We start from the raw sequence: 16,951 nt of genomic DNA on the forward strand, positions 1-16,951 counted from the left end.
TTTCCAGTACCCAATGTTGGTTTACCCTACAGAATTCTCTGTCTATTGAATGCAATTTGACAAATGGGTGTTTTGAAATGGTTACGTCCCGATATTAACACATTTTCATTAGAAACAGAGACGCATGTAAGCAACTGCTTGGGTTTTATTTTTTTCAGCTGAAACTCTGAAAAGCTCACTCCCAACAAAAAAGCTGTAATATTATAAATGAACCTTTATTAAAGACACTTCAATGCCATTTGTTAGACACTTCAATATTTAACGGTTTTTTCAACATACAATATTGTACCAAATTTTCTAATAAATAACTTTGTACACAAAAGTAATACTTCCTCTTTCACATTGCCTCTCAGAAGCAGCAGATTCACATATTTAGTGGAAGTAACATGAAACAGTTAACGTTATTAAAAATACATTATTTTCAAATGTTAATGTGGCAAATGTGCTTAATATTTGCAACGGTGATGACATTTCTGCCAGCAAAATTGGTCAATCAAGTCATTCGCATCTTCCTTGTTTATGTCCCACTCATATCCCACTGTTGTTTTCACTTTCAAAGTTAGTTCTAAAGCATATTTTTCTCAGTTCATGGGACAAATACATGTTGGTTTATTTATTTACTATCGTCCATCTCTTTCACTTTTGATTTGCTGAAGAGTTAAAAGTTGGCACTCAACATAATTAGTCACCTGCCACAAAGTGCAAATGTGTCTACAGTTAGAAACTGGTCTAGAAAGGTAGCTGGCTAAATTATGCCTTGCTTCATAAAAGCCAGGGTCAGTGATAATTTACAGTGAAATGTGTTTTAGGCTACCACTCAAAGGACTGAGAAATCAGATTATTAAGGGTGGCAGTCTTTTAATGAAAGTGGAGCTTGGGATAATATGGGTGGGTCTCTTGGGCCCTCATTTAGAAAAGTAATAGGTCTTTAGTATTGTTCGGAACACAGCTGCTTTTCTGAATCAAGGCCTTGATAAGGTCTCACTGCCCTGACTTCTGACACCTGCTGTGAGCTACCGTAGTGATGTGAGCAGGATTTCCACCAGACCCTGCTCTGATTAAACTGGCCTTTAGTTGCTTCTAAGAAAAAGAAAAAAACAAACAGAAAAGAACCAACCTTTCCCCAGAGTAGTCATCACCAAAGTCTAGTAAACTTGTATTAGCAGAACTGAAAACAAACCAACCCATCCATCCACAGATACCAACAGAAGCAGCTGTTCTAAAAATAAAAAGCTTCAGACTGAAGTTATAAATGACAGAGCCATTTGACCAGTTTGTTTGTTTTTTTTAAATTCATGGATGAACTTAAAGACCCTGCACTAACGTGGCACTCGTCCCTTTAAACCAGGAAGGCCACCTACCAACATATACTCTTGCTTCTAAATCCGTATATTTCCGACTAGCTCGGAACTGCGGCACGAAGGGGTAATCATGGTCCTGAGGTCAACGTTCACAGACAAGGCGATAGCCATTACTGTCTGTGCGTGCACACCGACGTGGCGTGCTGCAGCTCAGGGGATCTATGTGCGGCAAAGAGACGACTTAATACAGTGCCATAGGGAAAATGGGTCATGTGTCTCAGGCATAGTCTGCACACAGCCTGTATAATGGTAATTTAGGGGTGTGATTTTTATTACTGGGACAATAATACAGCTACAAGCCCACTATGGATGCAGTTATACTTCTATAAAGTTGTCTGATACTCGTGTGACTTACTTCCCTTTCCATACAGGAATAAGCTGTGTTCACATAATTACCTTTAGAGCAGGATGACGGCATTCACACTGGGAAGGGTAGAACCGCTTTAACTATACTGCTATAGTTACAAGGGTACGAGGCCATTAAGTTTGTGACAGGTGCAAAAAGATAAAACAAACCCACCCCCTACTGCATGTATTTTTGTTGTTAGCAATGATTTTAGCTTTCCTTTTTGCAAGTGTGCACAGTAGTTGAATTAAACTTTATGCCTCTGTGCTGCTCTGCTGAATTGACAGACGGACTATCCCAGCTAATATTTAACCTTAGCTCTTCAGGGCAATTCTGAAGGGGAATGAATTTAAGTTCTTCCATAAAGAAAAAAAAAGGTTGCTATGTATTACTTTTTCTTTTGTGGTAATTGCTTGGCTCTCCCTCTACGCTCCATTTAGCGTTTCTTGGAAATAATTTAAGATCTCAGTTTAAACCTGCTAAGTGCAATCAATTTCCAGGGGGAGGGGATTTGTGCTAAATAACCCAACCAATGCTTGATCTAAAGGAATTTCCATAGCAAAGCTTGACAATTCCTTTGAAACAGCCTGGGTTTTTAAAGGTCTGCTTATGCATTAAGGCACCAGAATTCTCTCTCTTGAAAAATTTAACAGCAACCTGATACTGAAAACAATATTGCCAAAAGTTTGTAAAGTTTCACTCAGTTTTCCATGCACTAAAGATTAAAATAGCCTCTGTAAAAGATATATATATATATATATATTTATATATAATATGAAAACTCTTATGTACAACTGTATCAAATACTTTTCTTTTCTCTACACAACTGTCCCTTGCATTTATGTGCTTCATATGCAAGTTAACTTTTGAACTAGTAATACTTCTCATTGAAGTTTTAAACTATGTACAGACTGGTGACGCTCGAGTAGGAATTTGTTCCCCACACAAGCTTGTTTCTCATACCTCATTTGTTTTCCTTTTCCTTGGAGAGGCTGTCAGTTCAAGAGTTGAGGTAGAAGTAAGTAGCCTAAGTATTCTGTGCAAAAAATTAAGGTCAATAGTAGGTTTGTTCATTTGCACACGGCAGTTTTTCCCCTCTCAGTCCATTGATCTTATGGGTGGCTTAAACTCATGAGTGGAGTTCTGTAATTTGGGTAGGTATCCATTGGAAAGAAGAGTTTGTTTAGCTTCAGCCTCACCCTGTATATCCAGTGATGTTGGTGAAATTTCAGGAGTCCCTTTTAGCTGCTTCACGGAGTCTTCTGAAGGTGAAGCTTTTAAGTTAAGCTTGCTGTGCTCTGAAGCATTTGCCAAAGGTTGTGAAGAGCCTGTTAGAAAGTAAGGATAGTACAATGCTCAGAATGCCACCATTACCGCAATGCGTATAATAAATAATAATAATTCAAACCCAACCACTAAATAGGAGACGTTTAATACTAAAGATTACTAAAGCTTTATAAAAGCAAGGCATGGCAATGAGAGGAAACAGGACATTAATCTGAACGGTGTAGGGAAAGAGACCCAAGCAAAATGTGTACCTTGTCTGTCCACGTGCAGTGGTTGATTCGTGCAGGACGACGGTGGCATTCTGTCATGGTTGCTGGGATACAGAGTACTAGCGGTGTCCATTCTCTGACTGTTGTCAATCCCAGTGCACTGTGGAGGGTGAAGAGGGTTGCTGCCTCTGCTCTTGCTCCTAATTGGTTCTTTTCTGCTGAATGCATTTTGAGGTGCGTTATCCATAGTCTTAGCTGGCTGAGAATAGTATTCAGGATCCTTGGGGTAAATGTTGACATTCATGCTATCTGTACTTCCGCTACAGTCAGTGCACACAACTGGCAGGCTGTACCCTTTGTGGAGGGCGAGAAAAGGCAATAACTGAAGTTAAATACAGCCAGTTTGAAGCCGTCATCACAGCATCATGCAAGTTGGAGATGGATAAGACGTCTCAGGCCACCCCTCTGCCACATGGGAGTCACCTGAACAATATATTCTTCTTTGGTATTCTACAAATCTAGTTAACGCCTGCCTTTTGCAGAACGTTAGATTTCCCAGTATCCCTAACGGTTGTTGAAACGACTGGGTCTGCCTCCTTTATCCCACTCCACACATTTATTTCTATTGAAGTAGAAAGACACCTTACAGGTGTTACGTATTTATCCTCCACCACCATTTCCTGCTTTGTGACTGACCAGACAGGGCAGAAAAAGAAGGTGGAATTCTGCGGTAGCTGTTGCTGAAAAGGAGTATGTTGCCTTTTGAGTGTCATCGTTTTTAAAGGGACATTGTCAATTTAAATCACATTTCTATCTGAAAATATTTTGCTTAGAGGAGGAAGTCTGTTTTTCCCACCAGTTTATTTTATCTGCACTCGGTCAGTTAGCTGGGTTTCACTATTTCCCCCTAGAGAATCAGTCAGTTTCCCAGGTGGTCTGAGGGGCTCTTATATACAGCACGATGAGAGAGCAAATCTTTTTTAAAAAAACAGGAAACTGTGATTGGAAAACCACACACGCTGGCAAAGAGACCAAGGAGCAGGTGTAGTGCCCAAAACTACTTTTAACTTGATTTTTGAACTTCTGATTATTTTCAAGTGGACAGTCCCTTTATGATGCCTCTGATGAAAATGTCTAACCCCTTCAGTTTGAAACAGCTCTTAAATATTAGGAATGGCTTAAAAACAACCACTCAAGCTGCAGTGATGCTGATCAGAGTCAAAAGTTTTCCCTTTTCTAGCTGTGCTTTAAGCTCAAACTACTGTGATGAAGAAATAAGCAAGAGAAAAATGAACTTGCCGTATCCGCATCTGAGAATCACTCTTGGCCTTTTTTTAGGTAACATTTCTTCTCAGTCTTAATAACACTGACTCTCAAATGATTTCTGATCTGTACTAACATGAAATGTCTTTGCAGATTAATGTGTTTTGTACCTGTCTTATCTGGAACAAGCATTCCATCGGCTGCGTCTTCGGTTTTCCAGGCGTCTTTATTATATCCTACACATAGCTTTGGCTGTCTACAAGCTACAGTGGGAGCTTCAACATCTGGACTTCTTCCAGCATCAGTATGACACATACCTATAACAAAAGAACCAGCTGGCTAAAGATTACAACCATCTGCTCTTCCAGTCGAAACATTCAGTCATTTATCGTACTGTAAAAACAGAATTATACACTGTTTCCATTGTAATCCCTTATGCTGAGTCAATTTTTCAAGGAACTAATGCTTTATAGACTAATGATCATCTTAATCCAGAAATTTAACCTTTCCGCCCTAACATGTTGTCTTTTAAAATATTGTATGATGTTGGCATTTAATTTGTAAGCCTGAAGGCGGGGTTTTGCCATGCCAGTGGATTTTGTATTAGAATTTAGTTGTCAGTAATTCCAGAGCCATAGAACTAGACCAATATTGGCAAAACCCATTCTTCCAGGCCTGATGAATAAGTAGTCACTAAAGGAATCTGTTTTGATGAGTGATATTACTGGGAAAGGTGTTTCTTCTATGTCTGCAAAGTGAGAGGCATGTGGAATCTCCTTCCTTAGAAGTTTTTTAAGGTCAGGCTTGACAAAGCCCTGGCTGGGCTGATTTAGTTGGGGATCGGTCCTGCTTTGAGCAGGGGGTTGGACTAGATGACCTCCTGAGGTCCCTTCCAACCCTGATATTCTATGATTCCCTGCCTGTGTCCCCAATACAGTGTAGTAGCTAGGTGTATGGATCTTGCAAACAGCTCACAATAAGAGCAGAAGACACTAATTTTTTTTGGTTAGTCCTCGTCACGCCAAGAGTGGCTACAGCTTTTTAAATGTTAGAATCCAATTCCTACCATTGTTCTCTATGTGCCCGTTAGGCTGTTGGCTGTTCTCAACTCTGATGACCACTTCCTGTCTGTCAGAAAGAGTCCCCTGGGAAGACAGGTAGCTTGGCACATCAGGTGGTACAATGGTCTCGTCTGCAACAAGAGGTAAAGACAAATATGAACCTCCCGTACTTCTACACAAGGAGTTACGCTGTCAAAAATGACTTAGGAGCAGAAGTGCCACTGACTTTCATGGAGACTCGGGCCACCCTTTTCAGACGTGACCAGTGACTTTGGACGTCTACATTGTTGGGTGACATCTTAAAGCAGCCTGGTCCCTCAGAACACACTGAGCAGCCGCCCCCTCAGGGCCCCCTTTAAGGTGGCACTAGTTGAGTGCCTCAAAATTTAGGCATCGCCAATCCCTAGGGCCTTGTGAAAATCTTGGTCTTCTGATAATAGAAGGTGGATTCCTAAGTTATTTAGGGGACTGATCCAACCGCTTTCATAACCGTGTGAATAGAGAAGACTGCGGCCTGCATGCTTTCTATGGTCAAACTGAGCAAGCAGTTACAGCCTCCGTGTCTGCCAGGATTCCTCCGGTCAGTCGGAGGGGAATGTGCAGAATAATAAATGTTGCTTTCTGAATTTTTAGTAAGGGTTGTCAGTGGCTCGGTAGCAACAAACTCCCTTTGTACCAGGCCCCGCCTCATGAAAACGCCAGGCCGAAAGTAAACTTCAAAACTGAAGAAGAATGATAACGACTGGCCAGGGGGCTGCTGCTTGGGGAGTCAGCTTCAGCCTGATTTTACTTCAGCCACTCTGATAAATATGCAATTGCCTTCACGTTATGCTGGCTCATCACCCCAGCACAAAGCAAATGTGGTTTTTTTTGGGGTTTTTTTTTGGGGCGGGGGGGGGGGGGGGAACTGCTACTTTCTCTCCATTGTAAGTGTCCTATTAAAATTACTGCTATCTGAACTTAAGAGGAGTATCTCCATGTTTTAAGACATTTACTATTTACCACAGCAGCTGGCCTTGTTTTTTGAACAGCCTTCACCCAGACAGCAGCCCCAGGGCTAGATCCTGGGTCACTGGGCGAGGTTCAGCTCTTAGACTTCTATCCCTAGCCAGTCCCGTCACCCTCCCCCACCACAAGCTATGCCAAATGTAAACTCAATTCTATGGGGCCCGGAACCCCTCCTTTTCCAGAACTGACCCTGTAACGAACTGACCAGACACCATTCACAAAGGGGAAGAGAGAAGCTCTGCAATGTCTCGAGATTAAAAAAAAAAAAATTCAGTGTCAGAGGGTCCTGCAGAAAAGACTGCATTTAGAGCATGCACATTACATTCCATCCAAACCTTCCCTTCCGCCATGGCTTTGAAAGCCCCATACGTACTGCACCTGTTTCCTGAGAAGATTAAAGGGATATAGTGGAGGGCATCAAATCCCAGGAAGGGATCAGACTGAACCAGTGCTGCTGAGCACCCCAGAGTCCAGGAAGCTGGTCCAACAGGCCAAACGGGTGCTTACACTGACTATTCCTCCTGACCTCAGTACAGCCCATCCTCAAGCGATCAACCCAATGCCATGAGTTTGGCACCAGGGTGGCATTTTTAGAAGGCAGCTAGGCACCAGAAAACTTCCTCTAGAAGACATTGCACTTTACTGCTGGAAGTATCTCACTGCAAGAGTTCTATGTGGGCAGGTGGAGGGGTCAGTACCCAGGGAGGAAAAAGGGTTTCCTGTATCACAAATGAGGCCTGGTTAACCCAGATTGCAACACTGCTTCCGACAGTGGCCAGAGAAAACCTGTCAGGCTCTGAATCAGGAGAGGCTGTCTGCGCCTGGATGGGAGAGAATTTGATGAGCCAGGCAAGCCATAAATCAAAGCACTGAACATTCTGCAACAGCAAGTGACAGCCAGTGCAGCTGGGTGCAGCTTCCTGAACAGAGGCAGATGATACGGGGAATCAAATCACTGAGATAAGCCTTTTAAGTAGGAGTTATGGCTGGCTGGTTCAGCTGTTCAGCCGCAGCAGAATGTTCTGGCACGCAAAGGTTTCCGCTGGCCCAAGAGCCCTTAGCCAGGGTTGGAGCTTACCTGTGTTGGTGACGCTGTATTCTTCACTCTTCTTTCTGGTCTGGTAGATGATGCACACCCAGACCAAAGACGTCAGCACAATGCTGCACACCACTGCAATGGTGATTATCCCCACTGTCATCCTGTCCTTCCTGCAGCCAAGGGATTGCAAGATGCTTACGTGGCTGTGCGCACGCTCCGTTCCGAGGGTATTGGACATTTCACAGGTGTATTTCCCAGCATCCTCCAGCACAACATTCCGAACGATCAGCAGCTGGTTGCCAGGGGTGAAATGATGCCTGTCAGTCACTACCAGGGGCTGGTCGTCTTTCAGCCAGGTGATGCGTGGAGGTGGGCTTCCCGTTGCTTTGCACTGAAGGGCCACTGTTTCACCTACAGACACTACATGGTCTTCCAGTGGATGGATCAAGGACGGCGTCTCTACAGGGGTTTAAGTACAGACATTAAGTTTCTAGGGGGGTTGAGATGACTCAGATCATCTAGAGTTAGCAAACCAACAGACGTTTCTGAAAACACAATTAGCAAAGTTCTAGAAATTGGCTAAACAATACAGGGTCTTGTATGCCAGCTTCCCCAGGGACACCCCACTGCAAACCAATGTCTAACTGGCATAATCTGGGCCTTTACTATCAGTTCTGTTTAGTTTTCTTTCCATATCCTACACAAGAAACCCATACCCCAGGCTAATCATCTCCCACTTTGGAGGAGGAATAACAGCTGTCACATACCAATAACTTGTAGAGCAAGGAGGCAGAGTTTAGTTTCCTCCTGCATATTTCTCCTTGGCAGGGGAGGCAAATAGCATGGCCTAACGGGTTTCTCCTATAGAAGAAGGGTGACTTCCAACAGAAACTGGACTCATTTTCTCAGGTATCTGGGTCCTTTCGTAGTTCCCATAAGTTACTGGCGTCGCTCCAACCCCATTGTCCCATGAGTAGGTCTATGGCTTCTGACAACTCAAGCATTCCCTTCTAAAACCCATTTTGGAAACTCAAAATGGTTCCTTTGCCTGCACTGCCCGGATCCCCAAGGAAGCAAAGCTTCTTACCTAGTACCGTCAGGGTGGCGTTGGCCAGCACGGAGCCCGCGGAGTTCTGTGCCGTGCAGCTATAAACGCCCATGTCCTCTATCTTCACATCCATGATGAAGAAGACATCATCGTCTGGCATGACGTGCATGCGTCGCTCTCGGGCTGCTGGGAAGTCAGTGCCTCCGTCCTTCTGCCAAGCAATTTGTGGGATGGGGAAGCCATTGGCCGCACATTCCAGCCGTGCTGTCGTCCCTGTCCGGCTGGTGATGTCATGGGGGGTTTTGATAAATGAAGGCAACACTGTGAAGGGAAAAGGGGCGGGGGGGTAGAGTGACAAACAGCCTTAGGGAAACTAAACCAGCCTTCCTGATGCCTGAGAACCCCCCCGTTAAACTAATTTCAAATGCTTCTGGGATCAGTCTTCAGGGTATGAAACAAATAAAAACCATCCTCCCTCTAAAGGGAAATGTTATTCGATATGTTCCGTCTTTCTAGCCCTTTCAGACTTTCATTCCTGCTGGCAGAGACCCTGCGGGAACGGCTGAAACCAATGGGATGACGCCTGTGTTTAGCGATGACTTGCATGCTTCGAGTTAGGCATGTGCGTGGCCAGAACGGGGTCAGCATAGCCAGAGAGGTGTGTGCCTGTAATACGGGGCCTCCCAACACACCGTGGGATACGTATGGCTGGATGACCTTTTTACCGACAAGAAAAGAATTTGAACCCAGCCTGGCACTCACCGTTAACAGTGAGCCGGGCCTTGTTTGAGTAGGTGGAGCCAAAGTGGTTGGTGATGATGCACTGGTAGCGCCCCTCGTGGGCGAAGGTGACGTGCCGCAGGTGCAGGATGGTGGTGTACTCCATCACCTCGCCGTTCTTGGCCCGCGCATGGGCAAAGTTCTCGATCTCGGCATTGTGCAGGATCTCGTTGTCCTTCTTCCAGGCAAATGTCATAGGGGAGCTGCTGCTGCTTGCGGCCGAGCAGGTGAAGCGGATATCCTTGCCGAGAACGGCCATGGTCGTCTCCGGCTGAATAATAATCTGGGGTTTGGGGAAATCGTCTGAAAAACAATGACAGCGGTTCAGCCCCGAACTCGGACGCTATGACCACTGTTCCCGGTCACAATTCTTGCCGTTTTCACCTACAAAATTATTTTAGCAGCTGATGCAGAGCGAGTCTAAATTTAATTAACCATGAGTCTATTTAGCTTGAGGAACTGACATTTTTGCACATCTGCCTTTATGTACCCTTAATGGGAAGATGAACTATCTCTATGCAACAGAGTTTGTAGGGGCAGGCCCCATGTTTTCAGAGTGTATGCATGCAGTGCCTAGCGCAATGAGGCGCTGGTCCACTGACTGGGGCCCAGGTGCTACCAGAATACTTACACCACTCATGTACAAAGCATCACTTCAAACAATAAGAGCAAATCTGAAGTTCAACTTCAAGAGTAAGTTGCAGCCCCAAAATTTCTCCTCTAAACCACCCCTCCCTCAAACTCTTGCGTTAACCTGAAGCGGAGGGTGAAAAGGATTAAAGTCACTGTTACAACTGACAAGCACTCACTAGCAGCAGCATGATGGTACAAGATGTCTATGAACAGCAGCTGTATTTGCCTGTCACCCTTCTAAAGCGGAGGCCTGCATGTGCACCCCTCTGCTCAGGGCAACTGTTGCTTTTAGCAGAGTTCCAAGCAGTTTCGTTTATTAGATTTCGACAAACAGCGTAACTGAATATTGGAGTAATGTTTAAACAAACAGCAATGCCTCTGGAACTGGGAAAGACCGGTGGCTGATGGCTTGGCAGCCATCGGAGATGCAAAGCTGTCCTTACATTAGAAAGGTTGATTTTGCAACTTTGTGATGACTTGCCGTGGGGACAGAGCATTTGAAAACGAGTCTCCTTTTCTTTAGGACTGAAATAACAACCCCACCAAGCCCATTTGGAGGCAGGCCATCTCAGCTCTGATGCCCTGTACGTTAAGCGTATGTGTATATTTGTGCTCATCTCAGGTGTGGCTGGAACGTGGGGTGAACTTTCATCAGTGAGACATACAAGTTATGCTTTCAACTGAGGAAAGGGAACTTTCAAAAGCTACTCTGCTCTTCATAAACTATCACTGTAAAAAAGTAAGACTAAAATCCACACGGTTAACAGGACAAACCGCACAGAGAGGTTCCAAAACCTAGGCCCCATTTAGTTTCAAAGGAGGAAAGCATGAGCAATCGTGACTTTGGCCCAGTCTCCTACCACAGGTTTCGGTTGATCACTTTTAATTGTTCCCGATTAAAAGCTAGGTTGTGTGTGTGTGTTCAGCTGTTCTGCATTTGCCAGGCTGGTTTTCAGCCATACTTGGCCATAACAGCAGCGAGCAGTTGGATGAAAGGAAAGCAGTAGTTCTGATCCAAGCAAATAAAAATTAATCACAAACACACAAATGCAAATTTTAGCAATTGGCTGTTTCAGATTTAATGGATAAAACAGCCATAAAAAGAGCTTATATTTAAAGACCCCCCGCCCCTCCACAATTTTTTAAAAACCTTTTGTTCTTACGATTGAGGGGGTGGCAATGGGGGGGGAGCGGGGAAATCCCAAACCCAACAACTGAAGCTCACAGTGCTATCACTCTGTGTGCAAATTCACAGCTGAAATCCTGCCCATATTAGCTCTCTAGGACCGGAGCTGTCTTCCTATAACAGAGCAGCTGGATTTATAACTGAACCAACTGTTAGTCCCCTTTGATTTAATACTCAGAGTGCCTTGTAAAGGGATACACTAGATGCAACCAATGTGATGTGTGGTTTTGGTGGGAAATAAATTGTAGCCAGTGACTAATTTTTAAAATGTAGGCTTGGGTTGGCTTTGATGACACAAAACCCCCACCAACCCTGGCATAATCACACAGTCTAGCAGTAAAAGGAAATTTTGGCCAAAACAAGACCTGCTGTTCACACAGCCTCACACCCAGACCCCACTTACCACACACAAAACTTTCTGTGGGCACGGCAAAAATGCTCTTGCTCTTGAGCGACTCGGGATGGGCGCAGGTGGCTACCACAAAGGGCTGCTGCTCCTTCTCGGCTAACCAGTGCGGCAACCATTTCAGCTGGCAATCGCACAGGAAGCTGTCACTGTTTATGTGGCTGGAGGGAAACAGAAACGAAAGCGCCCGCTTGTGACCCTTGCGAGAGAAACACTGCAAAGCTCAGAGCCCTTTAAAATCACTTGGCAGGCCTCCCTTTCCCTCAGCACGAGCAAAAAGGGAGAGGATGGCTGTTGTGCTAAATACATCACACTTGTATAGCACCTTTCCTCTCCCTCCCGCCCCCAAAAAATCTCCTAACGCTTTATGAACATTAATTAACCCTTGCAACAACCCTGAGAGGCTGGCAAGTGGTGATTTACATTTAGGTAAACCGAGGCAGAGAGATCTCAATGGAAGCGAGGAGCCAAAATACCCTTGAGGATCTGGACCTGAGTAATCTACCAAGGAGGCATGTATCAGGGGCAGAGTCAGGCACGGAACCCAGGAATCCTGAACTCCTCTTGTATAATTACTACACATGCGCCTTCTCTGCCCACCATTGTCTCGAAAGTCTTTATCGGGATTGTCTGCAAGGTTCAATCGCTGAATGTCGAAAGCGTTCTGTGAAGCTCTCTACTTACAGCGGTTAATAACCTACTTAGCCAATGCTAATCTTTAGTGCATTTCCGATGCAGCCCAAGCCAACAGGTCTCTCTTCCTCCTTCTGTTTGTGCACTTATTTGTTTGTGCACCAGGGGGTCAGAAGGCATGCGCTCAGCTCAGTGAATTCTGTTTGTTGGTTAACTACTGATACACAGGGGGAGGGGAGGGCAAACAAATCACTGGTTTTGTATACGGCCAACAAAAACAGTGAGTAATTCAAATAACAAAAAATTCTCAGCATCCTACTGGGAACTTAGTGGCTGCTGTTAAGAAGAAATCTTAGAATTCAGAAGATACTTCACCTGTGTAACTAGCGGACGGCCATCAAAGATGGGGCATAAGCTCACAAGACACAATAACTTCAAATGCTGCACAACTCTTTAGTAATGCCAGGCCTGGGTTTTACGTGCTGTAAGGTGTGAGATGTTCTCTACATAATTTTTAAAACACTCCAGGCCAAATTCTCTGCTGGTTTAACTTATCACAGCCCTAAGGCTAATGGTGCTCTCAAAATGTACATCGGCAGAGAATTTGGCCTTTGTGTTGGTTTAGGAACCTCTTACAAAGCACCACGTAGACAAGTGACCGTTAAAGTTCCATCTCTACAGCATATCGTAAAACAGCGATTTTTAGGCCAAGGCATTTCTGTGAAACTTCACTATCAGCAAAGAAGCGATACAGGTTTGACTGTAAGGAGTAGCACCAAAGGTCAAGCAGAGGTTGTGAACCACACATTAACTATACAGCGACTGGATCGCAGGATCTGAGATCATCAAATATTACAGCTTAACCTTTAGAACGCTGTGAGATGACGATATGCATCTGTGTGTATGTGTATATAACAAGAGAGAGCCCTGGCACTGAGAAAAACTAACAGTTCTGATAACACAGCCACATTTTTACAGCTGACACTAGATGATGTACATCTCAAATCCACTGAAATGTCAGCACTGTGTGCAGACCCTAAACATAGGTATACCGGAAATTACATTCCTGGCCACCAGGAATTAAATAGCTCACAGAGCACTGTGTAAGAACAAGAGATTTGCTTAACAGAACTGGATTTTCTGAGCGGAGATGGATAATTGCACACATGCTACCCACGGTTACCCTGATCTAATTTCACTCTCTACTAAGTGTGAGATGTGTCTGGACATCTGCTCAAGTGTAAAAATAACCTGTAGGGAAGGTTGAGAGAGAAGGGGGAATTGTTTCCAATGGCATGTTATACATGTGACCAGTATGGTACTACTCACAAACAGGAGGAGAAAGATCAGTGCAGACTTAATGGTATGTACGGTCCAAATACTTACATCTGCTTCAGGTTCTTCATCTTCGCAAAAGCCTCTGGTTGGACAGACCTGATTGCATTATCCCTGAGGTTCCTGCAGAACAAAATCAGAGGCACTTTTGAAAAAAATTAATGCTCCAGTAACATCAAGAGACCAACATCTTTTCTCCAAGCTAAGTAAGTAATGGAACACACCTTTTATGGTATGCAAGCTCCATATTCAGGCAGTGCACAATGGTTTGTATTTGTATTATTGTGGATCTACGCTAGATAAAACACTTGTTAACTCTGAGCTAAGGCTGCTAGACTGCACAGTTCGCCAATGCAAGCCACAAGAAGCAAAGAAACGAGCAACTCATTCAACGCCTCATCTCCACTTTATCATCTCAGCCTAGACTACCTCCACCAGTCACTGCTCACACATCTCCACCCTCTTCTTGAGCACCCAGCAGGCAGCCTTGACTTCCAAGCAGGTTTATTGCTCATGGACCAAATCCTCAGCAGGTAGAAATCTGTTACTCCATAGCCTTGAAAACAGTTCTCCTGAATAAGAGGACTACATCTGTCTATGTGTTTAATTATAAATGTTCCAAAGGGACGTATATCTGAGAAGATATTAGAACACGTGTTTGGGGGGAACGTGGTTGTTTAGGTTTTCTAAAGCTAGTTTGAGCAAAAGGGGGTAAAAATTTCCAAAAAGGAGTATTTTTAAATGCTTCCCTCTGCAGAAGTTCATCAGTACTTTACTAAAAAAAACACTTGTCCTTTGAAGGAGGATTATGCCAAAATTTGGACTCTAAACTCAGTCACTAAAGTGTGAAACAATAGGAGTTTAGTGCTGCTTTAAAGTGCAAATCTCAGTACAACTGCAACCAGAGAGTCATTACTGACCCCTCCAAAACACACTTGCGCCTCACCGTTTGTTTTGGTGCCAGGGGCCTAAGAGTCAACGTGATCAACATCCAATAAATCACACAGAGCAACAAAATATTTAAACCTGGCTAAATTAGTAAGCGGAAACTAAGGATGAATCACTGCTAGAGGCATCGGCCCTGGGAGGAGACGAGAAGAACTGCTTAGCTATAGCCAAACTGGTTTCCTGCAAACAGCTTGAAAAGTGGTTACACTGAATGAGAGGTTTTGTTTCTGTATCAGAAGCTCGTCATTTTCAACATGTCTCGTCACGGACTTTGGAGGAATGCTGAGTGGGGGAGCGATGGCCAGGTCTGAAACATGGCTTCGCTGCAAACAGCCTGCAGGGTAACCGTGTTATGAGTCAAGGAGATATTTATCCCAATACAAATCAAAAAATTAAGGGCATGCAAATTTGCCATATGTTCTGTAACTTTGTTCCTGGCACAAAGAAAGGCCAAAGTTGAAGCTGACTTATAATGAGAAGGAAGCAGCTGGCCCCCACAAATGGACTGGCTTCTCAGTTTACAAAGACGCTATTAAATTGCTAGCAGACCTCCTCAGCCATTTTTGGCAGGCCTCGTTCCAAACGGCAAAGGATGGTGGGTTACTCACAGGTGCTCCAGGGCCTCCAGGCCTGAGAACGCTTTCTTGGCCACTGACTTGATCTTGTTTCCAAACAGAGTTCTGCAGTTTCCAAACATCCAGTGCCAGATAAACAGAAAGAAAAGGCAAAAGAAAAAACACAATTAGCGTGACTGTATCTGATAAAGTGTCCAGTATAAGGCAGTGGAAATCTGAACTGCACAGAGATTAAGGGGCTGAAGCGTGCACTTCTTCCCCTCCTGAAATTAAATACTTTTATCTGTATTACAATTTAATAGTGATGACAGTATGAAACGGAATGCGCCCTATCACATCAAGAGGCAGGTCTGCGATGGTACTTGGAAATTGGCTTGTTGAGTAACAGAAGGTCCCTTGTATTCTGCGATGGGCTGGTTGTGGACAGAATTAAGTGCAATGCCAGATTAACAAGGTACTGGACTATTGCTGCAACACCTTCCACTTCTGACCTTTAGTAGAAGAGAAATAATTTATTCACTGCTGTTTGTCCTATAGGACAAGCTGAACTTCAGCACACATACAGGAACTGCAAGATCTTTAAAGGGGTCAGGTCTCTTTATGTGTGTTTGTAAAGTGCCTAACACAACAGGGTCCTGAACAGAACATCACTTGGTGAGCCCTGTCCAAAGGGACAATGAGTATGTTTTCAAACTTCCAGGGACGATCAGCCTTCCTGTAGATCAACATTCGGTGCTAATAAGCAGGACAGGATTTGTGTTCTTTGCAGAACACTGCCAATTATGATGCTCACAGCACAATCTGATATTTACAAAGTACCAATTTTCTATAAATATTCACAATTGGCAATTATCAGTAGGATATCAACAATTTCCACCCCACCATCAACCTCAGCCTGGTCCAGTCCACACAAGAGATCCGCTTCCTGGACACTACAGTGCAAATAAGCAATGGTCACATAAACACCACCCTATACCGGAAACCTACTGACCGCTATACTTTCCTACATGCCTCCAGCTTTCATCCAGACCACATCACACGATCCATTGTCTACAGCCAAGCTCTGCGATACAACCGCATTTGCTCCAATCCCTCAGACAGAGACAAACACCTACAGGATCTCTATCAAGCGTTCTGACAACTACAATACCCACCTGGGGAAGTGAGGAAACAGATTGACAGAGCCAGACGGGTATCCAGAAATCACCTACTACAGGACAGGCCCCACAAGGAAAATAACAGACCACCACTGGCCATCATGTACTGCCCCCAGCTAAAACCTCTCAAGCACATCATCAACGATCTACAACCTATCCTGGAAAACGATCCCTCACTCTCATAGACCTTGGGAGACAGGCCAGTCCTCGCTTACAGACAGCCCCCCAACCTGAAGCAAATACTCACCAGCAACTACACACAACACAACAAAAACACTAACCCAGGAACCAATCCCTGCAACAAACCCTGTTGCTAACTCTGTCCACATATCTATTCAAGGGACACCATCATAGGACCTAACCACATCAGTCATACCAGATGAGAGCTGATAGGAGATATGATTGCTCTCTATACTTCAGAGTGATAAATACCAGGGAGGGAGAGGAGTTATTTAAGTTAAGGGCCAACGCTGGCACAAGAACAAATGGGTATCAACTGTCCATCAACTAGTTTGAGCTTGAAATCAGATGAAATTTCTAACCATCAGAGGAATGAAGTTCTGGAACAGCCTTCCAAGGCACAAAAAATCTAACTGGTTTCAAAACTGAGTTTGAGAAGTTTATGGAGGGGATGGTATGATAAGATTGCCTTCAATGGCATGTAGCCAATATGACT

At 44.3% G+C, this 16,951-nt stretch overlaps 1 protein-coding gene across 4 annotated transcripts in view; it reads right to left on the reverse strand.

Moving 5' to 3' along the window:
• Window positions 1-196: 196 nt before the first annotated feature.
• LRIG1 (leucine rich repeats and immunoglobulin like domains 1) overlaps window positions 197-16,951 on the reverse strand; it is a 128,118-nt gene continuing 111,363 nt past the window's right edge. For all 4 annotated transcript variants that reach the window (XM_048859495.2, XM_048859492.2, XM_075130225.1 and 1 more), the window contains exons 10-19: window positions 15,152-15,223; window positions 13,647-13,718; window positions 11,625-11,788; window positions 9,385-9,705; window positions 8,662-8,943; window positions 7,614-8,033; window positions 5,533-5,658; window positions 4,637-4,783; window positions 3,246-3,557; window positions 197-3,035 (exon numbers count right to left, since the gene is read on the reverse strand). In XM_048859495.2, coding sequence (XP_048715452.2) covers window positions 2,806-3,035; window positions 3,246-3,557; window positions 4,637-4,783; window positions 5,533-5,658; window positions 7,614-8,033; window positions 8,662-8,943; window positions 9,385-9,705; window positions 11,625-11,788; window positions 13,647-13,718; window positions 15,152-15,223 — 2,146 coding nt within the window. In that variant the 3' untranslated portion in view covers window positions 197-2,805. The remainder of the gene's footprint in view (window positions 3,036-3,245; window positions 3,558-4,636; window positions 4,784-5,532; window positions 5,659-7,613; window positions 8,034-8,661; window positions 8,944-9,384; window positions 9,706-11,624; window positions 11,789-13,646; window positions 13,719-15,151; window positions 15,224-16,951) is intronic.

This window comes from Caretta caretta, chromosome 7, assembly GCF_965140235.1.
Source record: "Caretta caretta isolate rCarCar2 chromosome 7, rCarCar1.hap1, whole genome shotgun sequence".
Classification (NCBI taxonomy): domain Eukaryota; kingdom Metazoa; phylum Chordata; order Testudines; family Cheloniidae; genus Caretta; species Caretta caretta.